Source organism: Aptenodytes patagonicus, chromosome 1, assembly GCF_965638725.1.
Source record: "Aptenodytes patagonicus chromosome 1, bAptPat1.pri.cur, whole genome shotgun sequence".
Classification (NCBI taxonomy): domain Eukaryota; kingdom Metazoa; phylum Chordata; class Aves; order Sphenisciformes; family Spheniscidae; genus Aptenodytes; species Aptenodytes patagonicus.
This window is the reverse complement of record NC_134949.1, coordinates 15,943,268-15,971,180: the sequence shown is the minus strand read 5'-3', so window position 1 is coordinate 15,971,180 and position 27,913 is coordinate 15,943,268. Positions and strand designations below refer to the sequence as shown.

The following is a 27,913-nucleotide window of genomic DNA, read 5'->3' as shown; positions in this document are numbered from 1 at the left end:
TCTGACAACGCCACAGAGATTTTTATTTTTCCATAATTAGATCTCTCAATTATAATATTCATTCCATGGTGAATAAGGCCAGGGTCAGGATCATCTCCTAATACATTATTAAATCAGTTTTGCTGAGAAGGAATCATATTACTGATTTTTTACCCTGGTGGAGTAACTGTTTAACCACAGGTGTGTGCCAGTAGTTCAGCAGTAAGAGGATGCTCAGCTTCTCAAAGCACCGTCTGCATTAATAACATTCATTCTCAGTAGCATATTTACAATATAAAACTGATATTGCTCTCCATTTATTTTACAAAAACCTTCATGAACAATAAGAATTAATTCTGCAGATCCCCTATAATTTGTCTGCAGCAAAATGATTCAGATTCCCTAAAGTGACCTACTACCAATTCCACCACTCGCCGCCTGGGCTAGCAGACCTCCCAACTGCCCTGAATTCCATGTTTCTGCAGTATTTAGCTGAACCAAAGCAAGAGAGCTTCTTGCTCTCTTTCCTCCCCCCCCCCCAGGATTTACATACCATGGCTTACATACTAGCAGCAAGGGTACAACGAAGGTTCCATCAAAGCAATTTCTTTACCAAAAAGAGGCGTACAAAGATTTCCTGATCTTTTGCTAGGGAGTCTTGCCTTTTATCAAAACTACAGTCAAACGCCTTATTTAAAAGGCTTCTTATTCCAAGCCAGAAAACTGTGCACACTGGCACCCATTCTCAGAGTCCTTGGGCACTTCCACATCAACACCCGAAGCGATATTCTCACTGCTGGCAAAGCGGCTGTGTGAACACACAGAGGAACTCCTCTGCTCTGCATTACGTTTCTTCCACTAAGGAACGGTGGGACTACAGAAATGCAGCGGCTATGACCAACATTACGGCTTGGGCTCCACCTTACTCCCCGAGTTCTCTCTTATCTCCCTCTTGTTCGGGATTTTCTAGGATCGCTCCCCACCTGTAAGAATAGCAACTTAGCCCCCGGCCCCACCATTACAAAAGAACAAGAAAACCCAAACCCCAGTTTGCAGACATAAGAGAAACCCCAGCTCTATTACTGTCCCTATTTGCCTGCTGCCCGGCCCTTCCACACATCCCACTTGTACTCTCTTCTCCTCGGAGTCTGCTAGCCTTCCCAGGCACAGAACCAAGACCACTAAGGTGCTTCAGTGGCCAGTGGCAGTCATCACAAAGACGTTCAGTTCGACCACGAATGCTGTATTGGCAGCAACGCTCCTTTAATGTCCAGAAGATGGTCCACCTCACTGGTCTCACAGCCTCCTATGACTCCATGTGCACTTAGAAAGACAAAAAATTACACAAATTGTTTTGTTGGGTTTTTGTAAAGGCTTCATTTTTTGCTGCCCATCAGCACTGTCTCAGCATATTGCACAATGTTTTCTTTATTATAAAAAAATGTCTTCTGTATCAGGCAGGAAGAAAGAAAGTTTTCTCAGGAGGCTAATGCATACTATTGTCTGTCATTAGAGGTAAGTGGTTGCTTGTGTGGCCATCAGGAAGTGGGACCTAGTCAAACAAAAACAAAGTGTTATTAATGGCTTGTCCAGAAACAGAATCTCCCCTCCCTCCCCCAAAACACACACTTCTTTATTCTTGGGCATTTCTTGTATGTCTTTTGCCTGGTCTCCCAAACAAAAATTACACAAATCTGCTTGCCTTCCCTCCTCTCCCCCCACTCACATAACCTTGCCAGCTGGCAAACTTCAACAAATTTGAGAAAGGCAGAAGTCTTAAAGGCTACCTACAGGCTTAAATGGGAAAAATAAAAGTAAAATAAAATCGAGTAGTTGCTAGAGGAGCAATCCTATTGATGCCCAATGAAGGGAAAGGTAAAGACTGCTCAGCTCTTTCACACTGCTTGGCAGTAGCCTGCAGGCTAATCAGTAGCAACACTGAACCCCTGCAGCACGCAGCGCCTCTTCTTCGGTCAGCAGGCCAAGCAGAAGAAGAATATGTGAGGGAGACTGACGAGGCCTGGGAAAACATGTAATTTCTGTAGCAGTATGAAAATAAAAAGAATATAGTAAGGACGATGGAGGGAATGTAGCAGAGAAATCTCTTAAGAGACTCAGTTTCATTAATTCAGCTTCTTCGAAAACACCTTGCTTCCTTACGTGTTAGGCTTTCCAACTATTTTTAAAAGCTGCTGAATCTCTGCTTATATGTATGTCAAGGGGAGGGTTTATTGCAAGCATCTTAAATTCTGTTGGCACCGAGTCCCAAAGTTGTCCTTATCATCCATCCTCAGGTAGCTGTACCACTTATTTAATACTTAGGGTTTTTCTTACCGATGTGGATCTGTAAGAGCCCAGTCTGAAACGGCAAAAAATAACTTCTGCTACAAATCTTCCAAAGCCATGTAAAATTCCTGCAACGTCAAACAAGATTTAAATTGTCACAAGTAGTAAAACTGTAGTATTTACAGAAGTATTACAACAAAACTCTACATGATACGTAAATGGGATACAGTGCAGTAAACCGGTATGTAAAACACTGAGAAATTAACATAAAAAAGGAAACATCAAGGGCAGGGGGAATTCTCACATTCTGAAATGCATCAGTAATAGCAAAACCAAAGCTATCCAAGCAAATGTAATTCCCTCTGCCTGGCTTTCATGGATGAAAATACATTCTGTGGGACAGAAATACCTACTTTGAAAGAGAGCTCTTAGTTCAAGGTCTCTTTACTATGCTCTCTTCAAGTGAAAGCAAAGAAAAGAAATAACTTGTAATCAAGATACTCTATTATATCTTGACTAATATGTGAATCGTGTCTTTTCAACTTAGTTTATTTTCTTTGAAGGAGCAAATCTTGCAGTACATTGACAAGTTACACAAGGAAAATCCTCCCAATTACTTCAGATGGAAATTTTATCTCAACTTTTGGCACTGATTTAGCACTGGATCCCAACTATAGGAAATACACAGAATATCAGCAGAGTGTGTGTGTATGTGTGTGTATATATATGTGTGTATCCATCTATCTATATCTATCTCCTTGCTCTTCCAGAAGTAAATAAACTATGCTATAGTTACCAAAAAGGAAACAACAGGCCCTCAGAACAGCAGAAACGGCATACTGGGACACCAAAAAGGAGTAGCTTTCATTGCACATTTCAGTGCACACAAATGGGCACTTCATCTTAAACCTGCTAGAGGTTCAGGACTCCCCTGTAATTTATCCATAACATAATCACCATGACCAAAACAAAATTCTGGTAGAACTTAAGAGGGAAAGCACTGATAGTTACCTGTAGTTGAAAAAATTCCCCCAATAATGCCACAGAGCCTCACTAAGAACTGCCAAAAAGGCATGTGTTGTTCTGTCACCGTCACCATAAGTGAACTGATATCGTATTTCATGAATATTCCTGACACCCCATGGCTGCCAGCTGCATGGTTAATTACTCTTTCCTGAAAGAGGAGAGAGAAACACAAGTTAGTCACTTCTTATTAGTCACAAGGAAAACAATCTTAATAGACAGCATGACAAAGAGCTACTTAATCAGAGTTAGCAATCAACAGAAGACCAGGGAACATCAAGATACCTTTGGCCAATACCTTCTAAAAGTCAAACATCATTAAGTAACAATTTACTTTCCTGGTCACCGGTCTTCTGAGCTGTGTATCAATGTTCACTATCAGGCTGTGGTACTATCCCCTCAAGATTTGCCTACATGGTCCTTTAAACAAGGATGTTTATAACTAGGTTGCTTTTGGTACCTATGAAGATAAGTGCCACAGTCTTGGTCTAGCCTGTGAATTCAAGTGAGTGCACTGGTATAATACAGTGCCCCAACTCTTCCTACTTTATGCACTACTATTAATCACTTAAATCAGGACAAGATCTTCAGGATACATTTAAGATGTTGAACAGCCTTAGCTACAGCAGTCTTCCCAAAGGGTGTATATAAATCTACATACTGCATCTAAGACTCATTAGGCTTCATCCTCCTTCTTCCTTGGAGCATATCTCTAGATTCACATGCCACAGAGGATTTAGTTGCTGTTTCTTAAAAGTATACTAAACTAGAGTATACCATAATGGAAATTCAGAAGCTTAAGTTAGACCACTGCCATTTTTCTTCCTCAGTGCATACTTACACACATGCCATAATCCATTACTTTGATGGAGGGGAAAAGAAAAAAAAAAAAAAAAGGAAAAAGATCAAAATTTCTGGGGTCTGAAAACTGAATACCGGTATCAAGCCTCTTTTCAAAATTTTTGTCAGTCAGGTCATTTCAGACAACAGTCACACAGCAAGAAATACACCTCGATAAAAATAATAACTAACTCACCATGACTACTCTGAACAGATCAGATGTCTCAGTCCTAATCCAAGAACTTCTACAGTTTCTTCGCATTTGCCCAAATTCTTAAACCAAAAGACCCCAAAGAAGACAGTGTGGCTGCTAGAAATCTCTACTTTTTAAAAAAGGTTTCAGAAGAAAAAACCTCAACAAAACCTTAAGTTTCTTTCAAAAGTTTGCTACCATTTTGTTTAGTGAAAGGTGTTGATAAATGCACTGCCAGGTAAGTCTGGCTGAAAATATACAAGGGCAGCAGAAAAGAACATAATTGACTCAAGATACTCAGCCATGTCTAAGCTAGTAAGAGTAGAGAAGACAGACAAGCAAGACTGAACAGAAAAGCAATATATCACAGCTCCATTTCACCTGTAGATTTAACAGTCTGTGCTCAAAAACATGCAGAATACAGTACAAAATAAAAAGCAGAACACTACTTTGGAAAATATAGACTAGGCAACTTCTCCAGTCAGCTAACATTGACATAAACCATATTGTTTCTTTTGCTACCAAACCAAAGTAAAAAAGATGCCAAAATAATGTATCAGTTATGATAACAGGTCACAGAACCCTTGCAATGGTTAAAAAAAAAGAACAAACAAAACAAAAAAAAACCCCAAAACAGTACAGAATGCTTTCTGTATTTCAAGAGCATAACAACATTCAGCATTAGAGGATGGATGATCAGGCACACTAAGAAGGAAGAGAAGAGTGAAGGTAGTTAAACAGAACCTTGCCATTGGCAAGGGACACAAAAAAAAAAAAAATTTTTTGTTTTTCCTCTATTATTTCTCTAAGCCTTATTGGTCTTTTGAGGTCAAATGTAAAAAAAAGAATACGAAGTTAATCAGAACGCCCAAAACTTCACCCTCAAAAGATACATAATTCTTTTTCCGCAAACCATTTTGGTCTGCTTCTAGCTTCTATTGCTGCAGAAGATTTAACCATTGGTTGCTAAAACCTAGTGAAAATAACTAGCCCTGCATCAGATCTCAGATATCGGTGAAGCCTTGCTAGAATTAAATCTTTTCAACATAGATAAATACAGTATCTCAAACATCAACAATAGCAGAGATGATTCTGCCCACACCTTTCAAACTCTGCTTCCCTGTCTGTTTACCACTGGCAAATAAACCTCAATGTATTCAAGTTTTAGCCATGGCTAGCCAACTACCTTTTTCCAAGTCTGCATATGTGCCTACTCTTATAAAATAAATGCACTAAGTTGTTCAGCCTTAACTGTTCTTAATAGCCTTTCCCAGCTCATCTGCTAGGGGTATTTGGTTTCCAAAGATAAACACAAACAAGCTTTACAGGCAACAGGGCTACCTACTGAGACAGCGAGAGCAAGCAAGTATGTAATGCCCCTTTACCTCCGCTATTCACAAGCTTTTCTCCTAAGCAACCTGTGACCGTGTTGCAACTTTCATAAAAAATACACGCCCACGAAAAAATTAAAGAGCTAACTAAGACTGCACAGTTAATTGACAGAAACCATCTTTACAGCAGAAGGAGAGAAAAATTTAATACAAGATGAAAAAAATGCAATGAGTAAGATAAGCAGTTGACTGATGTCCAGAAGTTTAAGGAGTGCCTTAGTTGTTGCAGAGAAAACATGAAGCAGATTGCTAGACCAGCAGGAGATGGGAGTATATTGCATTATGAAATGCCTCTTCATCCCTCTCTTTACTCCAGCTTTCATGAGTTTTAGAGCGAACCTTTCCCTTCAGCTGTCTGCATGTCCCAAGTTGAACCCCAAAACATCACCTCTATCCTACTTCCCCTAGCTATGTATTTTACAGAAGCACAGCATGGAATTGTGAGGAAATAAAGATTGTTCTCCCTTGGAGAACACCACAAACTGTATTACAGTGAACTGCCATCCTAATCTCCGAATTTCCTTTCAACCCAAGGCTTCCTTCTTACCTCTCACTTTATCTGTCGTTTTTAATTAAACTTTTCACAAAGATTTTTTTTCTTTGGCTTTTGAATAAAAGATCAAAACAGAGTTCAGTGTCTGGAAATGAGACATGTAACTGGTACACATAAAGCCTTTTTCTTATTTATAGCGGTCTTTAAAATTAGTACACCTTATGATTTGCCCATGTAATACGCTGCAATAACTACTCTCTTTATGGATTCAGAATTAAAAGCCTTTCCAAGCCCAGAAGTGGAAGCTCTCTAGTCTGGAGAATAATTAAAGTTGGTGGTTCAGCAAAGGTTAAACAAGTCAGCTGAGAGACAGATGCTTTCTGTATGATTAGTTTTTCAAACAAACTACCTTTGTTTCCATTTCTAACACTCCACAACCAAGTTCATGACATTCAAGTGAGCTGCATTTTTTTGTTTCCTTCCCACATGGATAAAAAGCTAAAGGTGAATTAAATATTTGTAAAGCTACACACGAGATTACAGACCTAAAACTTACAGGATTTCACCACCACCACTAGCATCCAGTGAAGTGGAAATGACTGGATATCTACATTAATTCTAATATCAGACTCCAGATCTACGGATGCAAAACACTAATGCAAGAAGCTAGCATGTGTCACCAAGCATATATATTTTACCATCAGTATTACATTATTTACAGATAAATCTAGTGCACTGGAACAAAGAGTATCTTCACACTAGAGGAGTTTTCAAAACCACGGTACAACTAAGTCTCCATTTTCACATTTGAGCTTTTGTTAAAAACAATCACTGTTACGATTTTTTCTCTGCATGGTTTTCTCTTACGTCTACTTACCCTTTCTGTCACTGAAAATTGATGAGTTTCTGCTGAAATTTTATATGTATGGAGTTTGGTTGGCACAACTGTGATAAAATATTGGAACATCTGGTTGTCTAGAAGAAAACAAATCTCACTGTTGAATTAAGTAGAGAGTCAAAGACCACCTGAGACATTCACAAATAAATCAAACAAATAATATTTAAAATAGTTAATCAGCTAAGCCATTTACACTAGGGACATTCTTCAAGGAGTCCCAGCACCGCCAAGACTACTTCAGCACCATCTGCATGAACAAAGTTAGTTTCCATGGCCAAGGCCTACGTCACATTTGTACTCAGAGCAATTTACATTTTACCCATGTAATGAAAAGATTCATTAAGGTCAGGCCACTCAAAGCTTCAAATGAAATGCACAGATAGTGTTTTCCAGGACACTAGAACTGAACGTTTCACACAGTCACATTTTGCATGATACATCTCGACAGTGCTTTGAATAGATTTTAGCCATTGAATTGTCTATACAATGCTGGAAGCCATTCTAAACTGGTTACGTTTTTTCTCTTGATTAGACAGACTTCTAGAGAATTCTTCTAGAGTAATCAGCATGCTTATGTATTTATGATTGCTTTGTCTTTATGCAATTCCCTAAGAGAACAAACACTGATAGACTGAAGCAATTTGTTTCAACTACCCTAAAGTATTCTGGCTGGAACAGCCAACAGACTGACTGACTTTGAGACAACAGCAGCTTTAGATTTTGGGGATCACTCTCATGGGGAACAGAAGTCAGAGGATAAGGCGTAGGTAGCTCTGAAGGTAGGTTACTATACTCCTTTATTTATACATGAGGAAACAAAGTGATACACAAACCCTTCCTGTAGTAGCCTCACAAAATACACCGTGGAAGTGACAAACCAAATACAGGAGTAGAATCCAAGACTCCTGATGCTATTTTTTTTTAAACCAAATCAGACTTATTTTTCCCTGTTATGACAACAATCAGATCTATGAATTGCCATTGTAGCATACTGCTGCAAAATTCTTTGCAGTATGTTCAGACATACTGTAACTTCAACTTAACACAAATCTGGGAGAAACTGAGAATCAAATTCAGCGAAACAGCAAAGCACAGCGATAGTGATATTAAAAAGAAATCGTCCATTTAAGATACCACATAGATAATTGAACAGTGCATTGCTCGTTGCCAAATTTAGCAGGACATGCTGTTTGTAAATCACAACATTCATGAAACATGCTAATATTTTAAATGTAATTATTGGAAAAATATAGAAAACGATGCTTTTTTAAACACACAACACTTACGATTTGATGCTATTTTTTCTGTTCCATCCAAAGGATTAATAATTCCTGGAATAAGCTCTCCAAATGACAAATGATCTATTCTATGAGAGAAGTTATAGGCTGAAAGACAATAGAGAGGAATGAAACAACATTTTTAAACTATGAGATTCTGTACTCTTCTCAGAGAAAAAGATGCACCCATTTCTCACATTGGAAAATGCATTAGTTAGAATACTTCAAACACTGGTATGCATTTCATTGGATTTGTGCCTGTGACTGTATCAATACATCTACGTACATGTTTCAAACAAAACTCAAATCCAAAATATATAACAAAGAAATTCAATTTCTCTAGAAAAGAACTTCTAAAACAAATTATAACTCTATCTGAATCAACCCTGGAGCTGAAGAGAGTTAAAATTTCATGACAGGAAATTTCTAGTTGGCCAAATACTGAGTTATTCTACAGTTCAGGTTCTTGTATGTAATGGTATTAAAAAGACTATTCATAAATGAAATGTACAGAGGAAGCATAAGGCAACTACCAAGTTAGTACATTGCCTAATTTTGCAAAGGTATTTAAGCTCTGTAATATTATACACTTGTGTTGACATAAATTCATCAACAGACATTTGGAGATTTAACCAACACCAAGTTCATTTTTCAGAGTAAGTCACCCTTGCCTCACATTAAGTATGACAGCGACACACATTTAGTATCTAGACTCATAACCTAAAAATGAAGTTTCTAAGGACAAAGGTCAGAAATTTTTAACCATATAAAACCAGATTTTGCAGGAAATAGGTAGTTTGGACTGAAATACAGGAGTTTCGTATGGTATCTGTGTTACAACAAAATACATCCGAGATTCCTGTGTTATCATTACTGTAGAAGCAACCTAAAGATAATACTAATAGCGTTAAACGTATGAAAGTAAGTCACTACTGAGTTGTAGCATTGCAAAGAATATTCTTCACTTTCTCCTACAATGCAATTGCCCAGCTAGAACATTTTTACAACAGCAACCTACGTTAACATATGAATTAGGACATAGCAGTCTGAACGAAATGATACTCATTTGTGTGGAGATGATAGAAAGAACTTACACTCGTGGCTTACAAGGGCTGCCAAGTGTGCATGGCCTCGAGGGTGTGGTATTGCCCTAAAGAAAGTAAGATATGTTTTATGAAAAATTTGTTTAATGAATCCACACAAAAGACACAGTTTTCCTAAACAGGACTATGTACAAAAATTACCTCTCTCCCTTTACTTCAATAAATACTTTACATATATGTACAAAAAATATGTGCATAAACATATGTTATGTATAAATATTTTAGAAACTTATATATATATATATATAAATTGTGTGTATCTATATAAAAAATGACATTTTTATTACTGTCAAGTACAGACAGCCTGAATGACAAGGTACAGGAATATCAGACTCATGAAAACCTTCTTACACAAAATTAGTGTCTTGCTTTTTTAGAAATGCCAAAAAACCCATCAAGTCACTAGGCTACTAGAAGAGCTACCAAGGCCTACCACATGAAAAGCTGCAGAACTGCTCAAGTGACTAACAAAAACTTTACCGTACTTGTTCTATGACTAAGCAAGTTAACTATGCTCTGTATTTGCTCCCTGACTAAGCAAGTTAACTTCAGGTCTGGACACTTGGTTGTAGACCTGCAAAGAAAGTATAGTGCAGAGACTGGTAACAGTGCGTAAAGGGGGGGGGGGGGGGGAAGTGCAGCTCTGTCTGGAAAGTAAAACAGTCTCTCAGCCACACTTCATCCCTACCAGTCCAGCCAATAATGCAGGAAACGTTCCCTACTTAGCTTAAGTCAAATCGTTACCAAATGCATGTAAGTTTTGGACAAACAGAAGGTGGAGAAAGACTATGAGATCAGTCAAGATAGGACTACAATAAATAACCAGGCAGTAAGGTATGAAGGCAGCCAGTGAGAAAAGCCATAAAAAAAACCCCTACAAGAAGAGAAAGAGCAACTTAGCAGAAGTACAAATGTAATGATGAGCAAAAGGAAGCAAAGGAAAACAAAAGATTATTCAGGGTTACAGAACTAGAGAAAGGGAGAGAGAAGTGATGGCAGTACAGATGAAAGGCTGAAATGATCAGCTCTGAAAACGGCTTAAGAAGTTGGACATCTAGGGGCAAATCAGAGAGGTGGTACAAGACCAGACAGAAGTGACATTTGGAGAAATACCCACACAAAGACAGCAGCTGGAATTACATGTGGATAAATTAAGAGAGTACAGATTGCATGCCAAGATCTCTGGTGACAGAGGTGGCAGGAAGACAAGTGAGGACAGCAGAGCTGGAGAGCACAGAGAAAAATTAACACAAGTTTGTATGCAGTGTATATAAGCCAATACCATTGCCAAAGCATATCAGAAAGTCTCTCCTCAAATCAAGATGAACTGGCATTTAGCTCCCTAACTATGTTAGCACTGAAATGGCACATAGCTACACTTCATCCATGTTAGTGAAGCGTATACTAACAGAAAGGAGAAGTTTGGACAGGCCCAAAGAATGGAGGCATGTACAAGCAGTCCACTCCATGTCATAGACTTACAGAGGACCTATTTTCAAGAGTTTTCATCCTGTAAGACACTGGAATTCATAACCACTACATTGCATGCAACAATGCATTGTGCTGCATTGTTTTAGTAACTTATGAAGAAATTTGTTTTTAACTGTGCAAGAAAAGATATCACATGGAAAATAATACCAAGCATGTGTATGGGAAGGTTAATAAAAAACAGTCATTAACTCAAAAGTGTAAAAGCATACACACACACACGCATGCACTATATATAATGTAGAAGTCAATTCTTTTTTTTTTTATTTTCAGGAATTGAACAGAACATACTTGCCCACAGTTATGTGAAAGTTCCCTGCCACTTTATTGACATAGAGATGACCATGAATTCTGCATGCATCTGGAGACTGTAATGAATTATCTTCCCTGTTTAAACAAAAACAACATAAACAGTACTTGAGAATACTCACTAACAGAAATAACAGCAGTACAGTTAGATTTCTTCTTCCTAGCATAGAGATATAGCATTATCATCTACCTCTCCTTATCATATTCTTCTGGAATTAAAGCAGGGATGGTCAAAGGGGAGGAATCTAATAAAGGTCAGTCTAATGAAACCAATAAGCTTTCATTCATACTTGTATTCAGAGACCTGGCCTACAAAGCGAACTTATGATACCTGAACATGTGAACAGAAAACGTAAGACCGTAAGTATATCTTGCTGCCCTGGAGATTTTTTTTTTCCCAATTACTTCTACCAAAAATGGTTTGTTGGGAAAGTTCTAATGCTACAATGAACATAACAAAATATATTAGTCACGTTAACAACACTGTAGCAAGAACAGCTTTCAACATTTATTTTTTATGAAACCTTCCTCTTCCCACACTTGTTGGGATGTCCACAACTCAGAACCTATTTTCAAATCTGCTCCTTAGAGGGAGATGAAAAAAAAGATTTTTTTTTTAAACACGTCTCAAGCATAAATACTTTCTCAAATACTGCACTAACAAGTATCATAGAGGCATAGAAGGACTTAATGAATCTGAAGATATCAACTAAATGAGAAAAAAGATTTTTTGAGCCCTCTTTAGCCTTGCCTTAGGAAGAAAGGATGTATTTAGTCCTCAAACAGGGAGATTACAACATGGAAAGTGCATACAGCATTTTTGGTGTTTGTTTTATTTGTGGCTTGCTTGTGTGAGGTTTTTTGTTTGTTTGTTTTTAAGGGCAAAGGCATTTCAGCTTTCACGTAGAAAGGGTTTCATCCTGGGGGGAGGGAATCACACAGCATCTAGATTCAGGCAGACCAAGCCTTCTACGCATTAGCCTCTCAGCATTTTGTGGGTAGCGGGAATAAAGTGTAAACAGCAAGGTTTCTCCACACAATTTTAACAGTGCTGTCTTAGACCAGGGCATTTACTAACAAAATACATTTTTACTCAAAGGTTGATTCTTTTAAACCCATAAAGTATTAAGTCACAGCTAATAGCAGGACTTTTTTTTAAAGTTGCTGGACAGAAAGATACTCTTTAATCTAAAAAAAAAAAAAAAAAAAAAAAGACTTGTTTAGTATTGCTTTGGCATTACTAATTCACATTAAAAAGGAAGCATCAGAGAAAACGGACTAAAAAGGTGTGTGTGTATATTTATGTGTGTGTCTGTATTATATATACATATAAATACACACACAAAACCTGGAAACCTTCTCCAGGTTGGAAACCCCAAAAGTTTTCATAAAACAACAGCTCTCCAAAGCAACTATCAAGTATACTATTTTAAAATGCTATAAAAAGCAGTAAGGTCTTCTTTTCTTACAACCTTATCTTCTGGGGAAAAAAGAAAAATCATAACCACAATAAAATGTGAAGTCTAAATTAAATAGGGCGGAGGAGAGGGGAATGATGACACCACATCCCCATTTTTCTTACCGTGGCGGCAGTGCTGTAGAAGCACTTTTAAAAGCACTTTTGAATATCACATCTTGAAGAGAGTGTTCTTCCTGCAGCCTACTCTGAATTAGCTGCAGCATCCTAAAGGTTACACAGACAAGTGCGAAAGCATGCAACGGTAAAACAAAAAAAATAATTACACAATTAATTATCAGCTTCAGTTGCGGGTTATAAATCGAGAAGTTAGCAAGGTTCATGTCAGTATTAAAGTGTTACAATAAACTTTGAGAATGTGTTCACTGGTGTTCACAGCAGCATGTTACCAAAATATCAAAACTCACCAGACTCCCAAATAAACTTCAGGTTCTATTACAAGACTATCAGTATAGCAATCACACACATAACCAAGCTATTCCACTTTAAATGATAAACAGTGTGTCAATTCAGTTATATGAAAGACTCAAACTCATTTACTTTCGCAAGAATGTGCCAATTTGTTACTCTAGTTCAGCTTTGACATTTAGATGCCAAGCTACCTGTGTTACACGTCTGAACCTGTAATTAAAACTTGTGCTACCAAGCATTCGTTTGGAAACGTAAGTTGAATGAATCCATACATCTTGGCTTGCAACCGCATGACCCAATTCCATAAGTAAGTCCAGAGCCAATTTTTTCCATAACAGAGATCTCAAATCATGAGAAAAGCAAAGTAAATTAGTATCTTTTCACAGGTTTGCACCCTTAAATTACAAACAGGAGCTGTTAGATCCAAGACATAGTTCTGTCATGTGACTCTGGTGTACCTTGAAGTCACTTCCAGTACAAATAATACAAACCATAGGCATGCATCTCAGTGCTTTACCTTTGCCATTCTTTTTGTTGTGGGCTGAGATCAAATACTACCTGAAACAAAAATAACACATCTAATAAAACGTGCAGGAAGCATTGAAGTCCCATCCATGAAACCCAGAAGAGAATTGGGGTGTGGGAAGGGGTGAGGAGTTACAATCAACTTCACACTTGGTACCACATAGTGGAGTTTATGAAAGGACTTTGCACTTTAAATAATACATTTAGTGTTCAAGTATGGAAATTTCTGCCCCTTCCCCCCAGAATTATTCACTTGTTTGCATTTATAACTTCAGCATCTTTTCCTAAAGCTCTCCTAACTTAAGTCAGCAGTCTCTGCCCTTCTAGCCTTTGACTAACGTGGGCTAGAAGAAGCACTGAATGGCAATTTACTTCTAAGTGATATAACTGACATGCATGGTTTTAATGCAAACAGCAATGAAACAAGCAGAGGAACAATCTTTGAAAGACAAGGGTCCAGGTGCAGATTGTTTATTTCTAGGGTCATCCCCACACTGAGCACTTCTTTAAGACAAGCTACCAGACCTGCTACACTTCAATCAGTACAAGAATATCACCAGTAACATCTGTACCGAATTCAAATCTATGTATTGTTAGCACTGATGTACTCCAGACAGTAAATTCAATTGCAATTAATGCTCAAACCTACCCAGAGCTATGGCCAAAAGAGATCAAGTACAGGAAGTTTCTTCTTTCTAAGATTATAATCATTGGGGCAACTGCTAGCATGCAGCAGCTACAGCAGCACAGAGATGACTGTCCAGACAAAAAGAGGAAATGTTCCAAGGAGAACAAACAAAAACAAGTTCCTTCCCCTTCCCGAGCACATCCTTCCATTCAGTCATCTCCTCCTGCTCACACACACAAGTAGGAATTTGGACAAAACTGTTATAATTTGGAATATGGTTCAGTTATTAGAGAATATAACTTCCTGCTGTAATTATTACATTCTCTAATAGCTTTTCTGTAAATGATAAATTACTTTCACACAGCATAATTACTTCAAAGCTTATTGTATTATGCAAGCAAAACCACTTTAAGAGCATAGGCTTACACAGTTCCAGTTTACAATACAGAAGTTAAAAGGATACTAACCCAATTTACAATCTTTAATGCCATTCCATATTATAAGGATATCATGGAGACTTTCTACCCCTTTTTAGAATCATAGTATTCTTCTAGTTAAAAAGCAGTTACATCAATTCTCTTTTTATGAGAGCTCTGATAGTTTTCCTTCCATATCAAATACTGTTAGCATTTATCCCTAGAATTTGCACATGTAAAAATGACTAGCTGTAGAAATCACTAGCTTGTTAAGAAGCACTGATCTGGGAGCCTGCTGTATTCAAATCCACTGTATTTGCAGAGAGCGAACACCCAGAAATCTCAATGCTAGGCTTTTTCCCTAGCAGATTCCTGGGGTGAGCACTGCAGACCTCACTCAAGGATCAGACAATATGGGGGAGGTTCTGTGCAGCCCAATTGTGGGGAAAAAATACAAGCAAGCAAGCAAGCCCAGCAGTGCTCCACATCAAGTAGAGAGCAATTTCCTTTTAAAATAAAAAGGTTAAGAATCAACTTACTGGTTCATATATTAGCCCATCTGCAGAGGTGACCATTGTTTCTGCTAAATCCAGAACATCAGCCCCCACATCTATTTTAAACAGGCAGAAAAATACTGAGTCAGAGATGATCATAAACAAACAAACAAAAAAGTTCAAGTTGAAATGAAGTGTCACAGTATAGTGGTAGACTTTCAGTATAAGTTACTGTTCCTTGTTAACGAAGTCCAAACCAAAAAAACAAATCTGGCAAGAAGCAGATTACTACAAGGTAGGGGGAAACCACAGAATCCTAATTTTCAACCTATCTTATCAGAGTATCATCAACAGTGACCAGAAACAAACTTTTCAGATTTGCAGTATTTTCTGATGTAACACCTTCAGAGATGTTGTATCAACCCCATACACAAGCTTTCTAGGATCTGTTATGCATAAATATTTTTTCCTGTTTCATAAGCACTGAATCCAAACCAAGACTAGTCAAAACAGAGGATAAAGTTTTGTTTATTTCTCAGAATTAAAAAAAAAAATAAAAATCAGAATTTTCAATATTTTTATGCTAACTGGAAAATAATTGAAAAAGTATTAAAATAAATTTTAAGAGTAAGAAGAGGTGACTTGTGAATTAATACTTGTGAGACAAACACAAGTTGTATGGTACTGATGTACCATACAATTAATGCAAGGTTTAACCTAGCCAAAAAAGTGAGTCTTGAAGATTTGCTTGCATTCCTGGTAGAAGTAGTATTCTCTCTCTTTCTCAGTCCAGGACAACCAAAACCAGTCCACACAAATAATCATTCATTACCTAAATGATGTCAAAAGAATAGTAAGCATTGGCTTTAAATGGGAAAGCGTCCATGAGGAGGATGAAATTACCTGATGGTTCCAATACTGTTAAACAATAGACCAGGTTAATATTTGCCAAGTTCATAAATAAATAAAAATTGCGATAAATTCCAGCTGCTGAGTTGCATCTCACAATGAGCTTTTAGAATATTCTAGCTAGAGAGAGACTGGAACAACAGATCTTTTTTTTGCTGACAGACAAAGCAAAGTTCTGCGACATGCGAATGAGATGGCATAAATACTTTTCTTCACATCTCCTACCAACTCTTTCAGCGAGTCATATGCCATCAAGATCAGAAGAAATCTCACTGTTAGAATATTTTGAACAATATCCAACCATATTGCAAGCAAATGCATACTCCGAAGAGCCTTTAAAGTGTTTCAAAACTTTCACTGATGGAATACTTACATTGACACCTCATGGCAACTGTAATATCGATATTGATTCTTAACTTACTGGAAAGAAAAAAAGGCAAAAAGCTAATAAGTAACATTGAGTACAAGCATCAAGAAATATATTACTAAAATTCTCAGATTACTTGCAGAAACACAGTCAAATAACAAAATTTACACCAATAAATATAAGCTTAAGCTGTTCATCCATCTTGGGTGAACCAAGATGGACTTTTAATTATTAAAGCACTGATGACCAGTCATAACTTAAGAGATAAAAGCATCAGATTTCCCTGTTGAATTTTACTATGAAACTCCTAACAGATTTTTTGGAAACATTATTGGCCCAAGAGTTTGTCAGACTCTTATTAAGAATATATAGTTTTCAATATTTTACACATTTTTTTTTCCACACAACTACAACAGCGCAATAAATTCCACAGAATGCAGTGGATCAGGACAATGTAGGAGTTACAAATCTAAAACTGAGTAAATATTTGAGCACCTTCCTCCTGTTTTGTCCTTAAGACAGGACATTGTATTTCCAATCCTAATCAGAATTAGGACCAGGCTGAGAAGTTACTAAAACCAGTTCCCAGAAAATGCTGCCATGTCATAAGGATCATTGGTTTTGCTAGCACTGCTTCTGGAGAAAGTTCTTTTCTCAAAAATGCTCTCATATTATAGTAGCAAAATGCCTTGTATGTTAAGATCTTTATCCTGAATGTTTCCGTAATGAGGGGAGGTGAAACGTAGTTCTTCCCATCACGGGAAAAAAACCAAAACCAACACCCCAAAAAACTCCATCACACCAGAATTCTAATTGTGTGGCATTCCCCAATATTCTGGGCATTTCCTATTGGTTTTCATGTTAATTTCACAAAAGTCATTTAAACTATAATGAGTAAATCCCCTCACTATAGTCACACGGTCCTGTCACTTCCAGGGAGCTTCTTCTGGGAACTTAGCTGACCACAAACAAAACACATAAGCAAGGGATTCAACATTGGCTCAACTTGGGATCAGATATGGTCAGTAGACAGGTTTCTCCTGTTAAAGTTAAAGTGATACCAACCTCCATTGGTTTAAATTGTCACAGAACCACAGGCTGAGTGATTAGCCCACAATCAAACTGGAAAATCTGCAGCAGGACATCTCCCAAGTCCCATAGTAGTCTTTTAACCACTAGACTATCCTTCCCGTGTGATAGCTTCACTAGGGAAATAACCTACTTTAGCAAAGACCTAAATGTGAAACTCCCATCTGTCTGAATGGATTTACTCTAACTTGAGTTTTTGATGCATCTCTCAAATTTCTCATATTTTTTATTTTTTCATTACAGAAACCTTTGGTATTCCTGATGTACAAGACATCCAATTAATATACATAGCTTTACTTGTTACCACAGCAACTAGTCAAACAGCTTTTAAAGTTATTTCAGTTCCAGACGCACGATATTTAAAGGTGTTCACTGCACAAAATCTCCATTAACTTCACATGGAGTCATGGGTGCCTGACTACCTCAGGAAGAAAGGCGAACACAGTCCAGACAAGCACATGAAACCAACAGCAAACGTATCTTCAGCTGATCTTGGAGGCCGTAACTGGAGACAACATCGGTAGCAATCTCCAGATAACATAGTCAAAGTTCTGAGTGCTTAAGGTTCACCTCCAGCAGCACAAAGTATAATGGCAATATACTAACTGTATAAACTAGATTAAGCATCATGCAAATCTGGTGGCTTTACATAGTTGATGTGGAGTTACATATTACAATGTCCTCTGAATTGTTAACAAATAATTCCTCAGGGGACTCCACCAACAAACCTACACCATTTTGACTTCTTCATTGCAGGAATCTCAATGTCTCTTCTTCATAGATTCCAGAAAAGAAAAAACCCAAATCAATCAACAGAAGAAAAATCAAGTCCCTTTAGTATTTCATTTTTAATTTCAATCATAAACCGCTTGCAAGTCACATGAACATTTTAAATCTATTCTGTCCTGAAATGCAGGCAACTTAAATTTTAAAAGGAATTATAAAGAATAAAAATTACCTAGTAAAATCCTTGTCTACTTCATATTCATATTTCATCCATGTGTCCCGATACACTGTGAACTCCATTATGGTCAGGAAAGCTATTGTTGTAAATGCTATCAGAGAAACTGAGTGGTCAAGAGAAAAAAAAAAAAAAAAAAACAACGAACTTTAGATTGTGAGAAATATTATTCAGAAACATAAGCAGAACAAAATTCTAACATTCCAGAATATGAGCATTACTAGTACAATACTGGTACCTTTGATTTATAAATCCATGAGCTGCCCTTAGAAAAATGTTTTCATATCTACAGTATTTACTTTTACATAGGAGGGGAAAAGAACAAGTCCTACCTTTGCATCAAGAAAGAACTTTTTACATTAAGTAGAGTCAAATACTAGAATGATGGAGAGGTGGTGAAATCCCTGCATGGAAGATTTAAGAACAGGCTAGATCCTCCTCCGCATATAAAACAAAACGCCCACAAATCACTGTCAGGGATGGTCTAGGCAAACTCAATCCTAAATTTAAGCATGAAAGGACAAGGTGCACCTTGAAGTCCATTCAAGCCTCCACTTGTCTACAACCTAAGTTTTTATAACAAGTTTTTTTATATCTAGTTTTAGAGCCAAGCAGCTAGCAGACAAGAGAAATAATATGCATTATATGCACTGTCCAGTTCGAAAAAGGTGCCCTGATTATATTATTTGTGTATAGCTGCACAGTCAGGACTCCCACCCCAATATTTCAAACAATTCTCCCTCTGGCAATAAGCAACACATAGCTATCCATTCTACCAACAGCTAAATAAGTGAAGAACTGATTTGAAATTATTTTTAGGAAGAAAACTAACTGATATATTTTAATGGTAGATGCGCCTCACTTATCTCCAAAGCAGCCTATTCATCACACTTACGAAGTTGTACAAGGCAAAGGGAAGATCATCCTGCTGCACATAGTCAGAAACATAGTAACAGATGCACAGAAGCACCTGCCACGCCCCTTTTATTAAATCACGGCCTTTGTTAAGTTGAAAAAAACTTCAGTTATAGAGCACAGTAGTGATTTGTACAGCTTATTGACAGTGTATGTTTTCCATCTGCATTCTGTGGAGTATTTCTACGGAGTCTGCGAAGGGCAACTTGAGAAAAAACAAGCCTGTTGTTGACAGGCTTCAATTCACTACACAGTGCTCTACAGCCCAGAGGTGGCAGCAGGGACATAAAGGCACTGTCCTACAGGATCAGAAAAGAAACCACTGGCTGCAGCATTGACTGTTGCATTGATCAGCAACATTTCAAGTCCTAGCTTTCAGCTGAAGCTATGTAACGATCGTATATATATATATATATGAAAACCTTCTTGTCAATGCATACCATGAAAGCAGATGCACTAATCAGTTAATTATTCTGGCTATCAATTTCCTTTTGGAGCCCAGTAGGCCAGACTCACCCCAGCTATGCAATAGGGGAGCTGGAGCCATACTGTCTCTCCAAACACGAGAAAACAATTAGAGCCATAGCTGCTTTCTGGGTAATTCTGAACAAAGGTATTTGTGGATCTGAACAGGAAAATAAAGTCTTGTAGAATTTCCAAAGACAGATCCTCTTTTCTGAAGGTTCTCCCAGCCCCAGAGCTGGAGTCTCAGCCCATTTGAGAGGCCGGTACTTCTTTTGCAATGGGTTTTAAGGCACTGAACGTCTGAGAATAGAGTCTTGGTATGTTTGGCACCCCCATCGCACCAGAAAGTAAGCCTGGCGCTTTAATCCTGAATGAAACGGGAATACTATATTAAAATTTTATAATGGCATAGAATTAAGACAATCCTATATTGTCATTTATAAGGTTACTGGGATAAACCAAAGAATGCTAAAGTAACTTCTGGTGTTGAGAAATCCTTAAGGTACCCTTCACCAAAGCAAGGTTCTCATGAAGGATGGTGCTATACTACAAAAAAAGAATTTTTGAGCATTTTTTTTTTTTCCCTAAGAATTACAACATAAAAACAACTCGCTTTCTCAGGAACTGGGACTAACATTAACAAAGAGTTATTTAATCAGTTCTTAGAGATTATTTTATATACAATACTCCTTTAATTATTAACATTGCAATTCAGGAAACATAGCAAAGTAATACAGATCCTTGCGATACTTACTTCTACACAAGTGGCGTAATGACTTCAAAGGCTTACCTGTAGATTGCAATTGCTTCTTGTACTTTTTATTCAACTGGTTTCAGACATAATCACACATATGAGAGAGACTTTTGTCCTCCATTTCAAACTAATTGCTAGCAGTTTCCTATCTAACTGCAAACAATTCCAACAGTCCAATAGATGAAGTCACTATTTCCAGATCAGGCTACCTCTAACACAACCCAACTTACAGGCACAATTTTCTGTTCAGATACGTATAGAAAAGATACTTCTTACAGCTACAGCTTTTTGAGAGAAGCTCAAGTGACTAATAAGGACAGTACAAGCACATGCCCTGGAGTAAAGCGTTTAGTTCTTCAAAGGGCTTTCCTTACTCTTAAAATCAACTACACCTTCAAGACAAAAAGCTTTAGAAAGCTGCTCTTCATCCTGATGCTTAACTTAGCCAGCTCTTAGACACCTCTGGAGAATGTTTTTCCTCCTTCATGAAAGCATAGAGCTGAATCCAACCTGCATTTCAGCTGATGCTGACACTATCTCACCCAGAAACCTGACACAGAGAGAAGGGCTTAGTCAGACAACAAATGAGAAAGTTTTATTACAGCCTTGGCACAGTGCACTTCCAGTTGCAATTGGTTTTTACAGTGAACCTTTACGTTGGTTTGAGTCTCACCAGTTTTACACAAAAATCTCCCTTAAGATGAGTGATGAATGCATCTATTTGGATAAGATACTATGTCTTTACTTGAAGGAGATGAGCTCTGTCAGTCCACAGAAGAAATTAAGAAACCGATTTTTGTTAGTTTCAAATGAACACAGATGCCCGTCTTCTTCCTACTGAAGTTTATATTCGCAGAGCATGCTAGACTGAACTAACAGCCAACATGATTCATGTCAGCACCTCAATAAGGCCTACCTGTGCCTCCGCTCGCAGAAGTCTCCACATAGCTTTCAGGAACCTTTGGAAAGGCATCCAATTCTTTCATCAAATTCAAGGTCTTCTTCCGATTCAGTCGCCTCATCTTCAGCACAGTCCTCCACTTCCTCCTTCATATATTCCCTCTGATTTGAGAATAAATTGTCATGATTAAAAGACACACGCAATATTGCTCAAACCGACTGGCTATAATTATAAAGCAATAATAAGGCAATTAAAATCTAAGAAATATGTTTTCAAGAAACACATGCTAGACAAATGGATGGTCACTCTTGCTTCAAGAAAACTGTTAAAATTGGCCTAGACACTGCTGCTTACATTCCAGCCACATCCAGCACATTCACCATTTAATTACTATGACTAATTTCTTTCTCGATTAAATTCTTGTTGGTATTGGATATATTGAATTTTAAATTTAAAAAAAAAAAAAAAACCAACAAACTCAGTCCTGAAGTAAGCTTGCTAAACAGACCTGACAACGCGTGGAATTCACTGACTTAGCAGGGAACATCTAATAGGCTGCATAAACTTGGGAGGATGTCAAACTGCTCTGGGCTCCTTTATTCAGCCAATGTAGGCACATACTATATGCTAAAGGGAAAAAAAAAAGTGCATTTCACATTTTTACAGCTGTAGAACTTTATGGTCATAATAAAATTAGCATTTTTTTCCTCTATAAAAATGCTCCCCAAAGCAAATTAAGTATCAAGTCCTAGCTCCATCCTTCAAAATCCTTTTTGTCCATGACATGATCTCTGCTCCGCTTGGAGTGGTTGATATGTTAAGCAGCAGGATGCTGAGAGGAGCAGCCTGCCCAGGAAATACTGTCTTAAACTGTTTCTAAATCATGCAAATACACTCATAACCCGGTCCTGCCAATACGCTGTATGTTTTAACAAGTTGGCACTGCTGTTTTCCTTCTGACGAAATGCTACACTTTGCTCAGAATTTCTGAAGCTATGAAAACCATCATGTATTTACTGTATTCTGAGAATACGTCATATTATCATCCCCTATTTAAAGACACCAAGGCAGGCAAGCTAACCTATGTTGCCAACGTCTGAGATGGTTCTCATCATTATCGTCTTGTAGAAAAATCTGTTAACTCATCTCCCCTGTTTCAAGAGCACGTCAAGTCTCCAGCGTGTCCTAGTGAAATTACTCAAGAGCTATTCCCTGCTTTGCCCCTCCCTGGTGCTGAGCAGGCTTTGTACTGTGCAATAACAAAGGAATAGGCTTTACTGGAAACAGAAGTTCACATGTGAAGAATCACGATCTATGCCTGCAATTTCCTCACTACACAAATTCACTTCAGACCTTAGTGAGAAGATACAGACTCTGCACCTAGCGGGAGCATCAGTCAAGTCAGCCTGCAGAGACCAACAAAATGATACTGTGTGTGATGCAGAGGATTCAAAGAAACCACAGTTACAAGTGGGCAGAGAAGATGGATGCTGGAACAGAATTTTGGTTATACAGCATCAAAAAAAAAAAAAAAAAAAATCAGGGAAGCAAGGTCCTGTCCTTACTACACTACATAATTGTGTTTTAAAGAATTACCTCAACTCCACTCAGAATAGCTTAAGGAAAAGTTGGAAAACTTAGGAGCACAGATATGGCAAAGCAGCTGCTTAGACACAATGACTAGAGCCGTAACGTTTGTTAGCACAGAGGAAACACCAGACAGGGTTGCCTGCTATCCTACACAGACAGCACTGAAGTCAACTTAGCACCGTTTCAGTTTCCCCGTGTCTTCTCTGCTATCACATGTGTAGGAGCACACCGTAAAGAGGTATAAGATAAACCTAGAGAATTTAGAGCACTTTACTAAGAAACTTTCTAAATCATCCTGCATCAGTGAGTATGCAGATTTTTGTAGTCTAGCTAGAAGTATCCCATTTGTTCATTCGTTTCTTTAATCCCACATACACAGATTCACTTTCCACAACAAACTGCAACAGACATCTGATACCTTCCCCCCCTACCCGTCTAAACACACGTACCTCAGAAACACCAAGTATAAAATTTGGAATCCATTGCTACAAAAGTAACACACTATGAATCCAAGAGCCAACTGCGTTAAAAAAAAAAAGACTATTACAAGCTAAAAAAAGGAAAAAGCATAGCGCAAACGCCACTCGAGACCTGAGCGCCCGCTTGAAGTGACCCACAACCCAGACCCACCTGCTCGGGCAGTTTTTGCTTACTCGGACAACGTGGAAGCGAAGCTGTTACCGGCACCAGTGCGCGTCTGAACATCCACTCCCACACCCGCCAAGCGGACCCACGCCTGAATCCCCTCCCGGGGGCCTCGCACCCAGCGCCGGCCGGCCGACCCCCGCCTGGCTGCCCACGCCGAGGGAGGCAGCCGTCAGCTCGGAGCCCACACGCTTGTGCGGGCCGCGGGCGCTCCCGGCCGCCGCCGCACTGAGGCGGGCGCAGGCCCACAGCGAGGCACCGGGCAGCCGCGGGACGGGACAGGCCGCGCCGGGCAGCCGCGGGACAGGACGGAACGTGCCGGCCGCCTCACCCCCGCCCTCCCCTACCTCTTGCTTCTCTCGCCGTTACCCAGCGCCGCGGGCGAGGCCGGAGAGGGGAGGGGAGCCGCAACGCCCTGCTCGGCGCCCGCCTCGCTCACCATGGCAGCGCGCGTGGCCCGGGACGGGCTCGCTCCGCCACCGACGCCCGGCGGCGGCCGGAGGCACAGGCCGACGGGAGCGGCGGCGGCGGCGCCCCGCCCGCGCCCCCTGCGCGCATGCTCGCCCCCCCACGGGCATGCGTCGCCCGCCGCCGCGGCCTGGGGCAGCGGCGGAAGGCGGCTGCCGCCTCAGGGAGGATCAGGCCAGCGAGCTGGCGCGCGGGAAGGAGTAAGCAAAACAACGTATATCTGTAAACAACGGATGTTGCTCCCCGCCCGTACGGCTTGGGGGGAGCGGCGGCTGCCGTCACGCGCGTGCGGCGCGCTGGAGCCCCTGGCTGCCAGCCCCGGCTGGAGAGCGGAGCCGGGAACAGCCGGGGGGCTGAGCCCTCCGAAACCGTAGTAAGTTACATAGCCCGTGTGAAATACGGGCTGCAGCTCCACTTCTCCGCAGAGCTTCGTGCACAGACCCGCAGCATATCCTTAAGGTGTCTTGGGCCCTCGATAACTGCAGCTTCCTGCAGCGCTGGGGTCCAAAGCCACCAACACAGTAATACTCGGAGGGAACATACTGCTCTGAAGAGGGGAAAATAGGTATCGATAAGAATTTGCAAAGCTGCGAGTTACCGAGTGATCGTTTGAAGTGATGTATATCGAGTATCTTCAAAAGCAAACTGGAAAAGCACTATAACCTGGCTTGCAGTGGTAACACTGTTTTAGATGCTACAGATATAAAAGCAGGCAATGTTTGAAAAGAGGCAGTATCTTCTCTTAGGTTAACTACGAGGGAAAAGGCTTTAAGACAGTGGGCTATAATAGTGGGGAAAGACAGATTTTAAGCTCACAAGCCAGTCTGCACACCTGAAGTGAAAAAAGTAAGAGGGCTCATTTATGCCCAAAATCTCTGTTCTTTTCCGTGTTGGTGCAGCTAATAAAAAGGCACTGCTTCTCACCACAAACCTTACCCCCTTAGTAACAGCATTGTTAGTTTATCTCCAGATTTTTCCTTACAATTGCAGCAATTAATTCTCCTCTATGCTGGTGTCCCCTGTAGTCTACAGCTGCGCTGCTACCAAAATGGTCTTAAAAAGACAATTATCATGGGGTTACATTATGCTACTGCCACTGTGCCCACAAGTGCACAAGTAGCTGACCCAACCTCGACATCTTCCTATATCCTTCGATGTCTTTTGGGAAGTACCGACATCTTAGGTGACATCAAAATTATTCAAGGAAAAGTGCTCTGTGTGAGATTTAAAAAAAATAAAAACCAACATTATACCAAACATCTATATTCATAGATCAGAAAGGAGACTGAAGACTCCAGTACTTTTTTATAACAAGGCAAGTAAATAAAACCCACACCTCAGAAACACAAAGTGATGAGTTTCACAGCATTAATACAGATTTGCTCTTTTTAATGGTTTAGAGGAAAAAGTAGATCCAATGACAAAAGAGTCTCAAGCAGCATGCTAAAATATATACAATTTGAATAAAACAAGTGTTTGTCTGGGTATCTACAGCATTTGAGAACGAAAGGAACCTGAAAATGAGAAAGTAGTATGAACAGATTCAAAGAGTATTTTTCGCTTTTTAGGGATAGGCAGACGGTGGGTTTCAAGGAAGGAAAGAAGATACAGCAACAGGCTGACGTTCTCACTGAATTCTGATCAGTCTGTTGTGATCATTTCGGCAACTATAATAACAACTGGAGCAGAGAGTCAGAAAGAAAAAGGGGGTGGGAGAATGATACTACAAGAGATAAATAAACAGGCCAAAAATATGTTTATCTGTACATTTCTTCCCTCATCTCAGAAACAGCAGGCAGCTTTAGCTATAGCACTTAAAGCTCTTATGTGCCAATGGTTGTAGGGTATAATTCAGCAGCCAGGGATTTTGCTGGCTAAGCCCTGTTTTCCCTTGAAATGCTCTCAGCACTGAGGCCTGGACAGAGCAACCGATAGATCTGGTTATTAGCTGTGCATCAGAGATGCTCAAGAGATATTCTCACAGGCTATGAACTAAAGCAATCCAATCTGCCCACAGACAAAAACGGTTTTGGCGCTAGCGCTCAATGCCACATTGAGATGCCTCTTACAGAGGAGAAGTGGCATGGGACAAAACTGCTTGCAGCTTTGCACCATTATAGTCATATTTTTAACTACAGATGTCTCCATAGGATTTTTTGAGGGAAAACACAGTAAATATTCTTCAGAATTTAAGAAAAAGAAAATTATATAGTGATAACACTGTGCATTACACTGACACTATGTATTTGACTGTACTGTGGTAAAGCGACACAACAGCGATCATGCTGCATCCATCAATTACCAGACTATTCTAATTCAAGCTGTGCTCCTTTCCTTATGCCCCTGCATGTTCGTTTCCTGCTCTCCCCATCACACCTCAGTGGTGGCAACCTATAAGCACCTGCCAAATTACTTTTGGGAGCCTGAAGGGAGCAGGGAAGGAAGAAGAAATCCAGCTGTCGACTGCAAGCCGTGCAGGCGAGCCCAGGGGCTGCCCCTCAGCTGCTGCTTTATACGTTTGTTTCACTACGGTATCTAACAAGATCCCAAAGCACCCTGAGACTTGAGTGCAGTCATCTATGTAGAAATACAACTGCCTTGCCAAAAAAACCCAGCACTTCTTAACACTGGTGATTTATGAAGTCCCTTGATGTGTGCAAAGAGGGGAAACCACATCAGATGTCTCATAGCTGTACAGTTTAGCGAACCACAAATGAAGCAGGACAGAAAAAAAATAATCCCAGGAATATTAGGCTATGAAGCACATTGATATCAAAGACAGTAACAGAGAAGATGGTAGACCAAACAAGAGGAGCAAATGTAAACATGCACAGATTCCCCACCTGCGCTTGAACACACTTCAGCATTAACGTGCTGGAAACCGTATGCAAGACACACAAAATTAAAAATCTGGCTAAAACATTTCGAGACTAAACCCAAGCCCCCACCGTTTGCTGCTGCTACAGTCGCCTGCACAGATGGTTCACGACGGCTGAAAAGGCGCTTTGAAACTGTTAGCGAGAAAGGGCGAGAGAAACGGGCCGAGTAGCAGGGGTGACGGGGGATCGGCCGCCGCTCGGCCGGGAGAGCCCGGAAGCGGTGGGGAGGGGATGGAAGCAGCGCGGAGGGGATGAGACGAGGCAGAGGTTGGGGGGAGAGAGCAGCCGTTTTACCGGAACGTGGAGGCATCGAGGTGGCATTTAGGAAGGAGAAGCAGGAGGAAATACAGGTCCAGAAGAGCAAATATGGAGATAAGGGGGTGGGAGTGGCTGGAAAGGGGGTGGAGGGGAAGAAAATCAGTTCTGGGGGCCGAGCGGTGAGGGCTGGAGGGACTGGGAGGGGTAGAGGGTGAGGGGGGCGGCCGTTGGGGCAGCGAGGGGGCAATGAGGGCGATGAGGGGGGACAGTGAAGGGGCAGTGAGGGTGGTGAGGGGGGGGCAGTGGGGGAGAGCGGCCCTCGGAGCAGCCGCCGGGCGCCATAGAGGGGCGATGACGGCGGGAGATCCCCTCAGCCAATCAGAAGGAACCACGCTCGCAGGAACCAGGGGGATGAGGCAGCTGGAAGGGGCCGCCGCCCTGCCTGTCTAACCCTCGCCGGGCGCTGGGGGGAGCTGGGTGC

At 40.1% G+C, this 27,913-nt stretch overlaps 1 protein-coding gene across 6 annotated transcripts; it reads right to left on the bottom strand.

Annotated features, from left to right (window-relative positions):
• On the bottom strand, positions 1–27,552 carry ERGIC2 (ERGIC and golgi 2). Of its 6 annotated transcripts, none has more exons than XM_076328832.1 (15): positions 24,175–24,319; positions 22,101–22,219; positions 21,608–21,753; positions 18,555–18,663; positions 16,514–16,560; positions 15,277–15,347; positions 13,686–13,726; positions 12,863–12,964; positions 11,263–11,358; positions 9,475–9,530; positions 8,390–8,488; positions 7,083–7,180; positions 3,277–3,439; positions 2,314–2,393; positions 1–1,531 (listed from the first exon to the last, which is right to left on the bottom strand). In XM_076328832.1, exons 3-15 carry the CDS (start codon positions 21,711–21,713, stop codon positions 1,466–1,468), a joined length of 1,134 nt encoding a protein of 377 aa, XP_076184947.1. In that variant the 5' UTR covers positions 21,714–21,753; positions 22,101–22,219; positions 24,175–24,319; the 3' UTR covers positions 1–1,465. The 6 variants fall into 6 exon arrangements, with proteins under 6 accessions (XP_076184947.1, XP_076184962.1, XP_076184955.1 ...); XM_076328847.1 differs by lacking the exon at positions 24,175–24,319 and adding an exon at positions 23,632–23,657; XM_076328840.1 differs by lacking the exons at positions 22,101–22,219; positions 24,175–24,319 and adding an exon at positions 27,469–27,552.
• Between the last annotated feature and the right edge of the window lie 361 nt (positions 27,553–27,913).

Coding starts and splice junctions, on each gene's coding strand:
- ERGIC2 (XM_076328840.1), bottom strand. CDS start 21,713: ATGAGGCGACTGAATCGGAAGAAGACCTTGAATTTGATGAAAGAATTG. Junction 9,531..11,262: donor TTTCACATAACTGTGGGCAA/GTATGTTCTGTT, acceptor TACTTTCTTTAG/GGCAATACCACACCCTCGAG. Junction 8,489..9,474: donor AGCCCTTGTAAGCCACGAGT/GTAAGTTCTTTC, acceptor ATTGTCTTTCAG/CCTATAACTTCTCTCATAGA.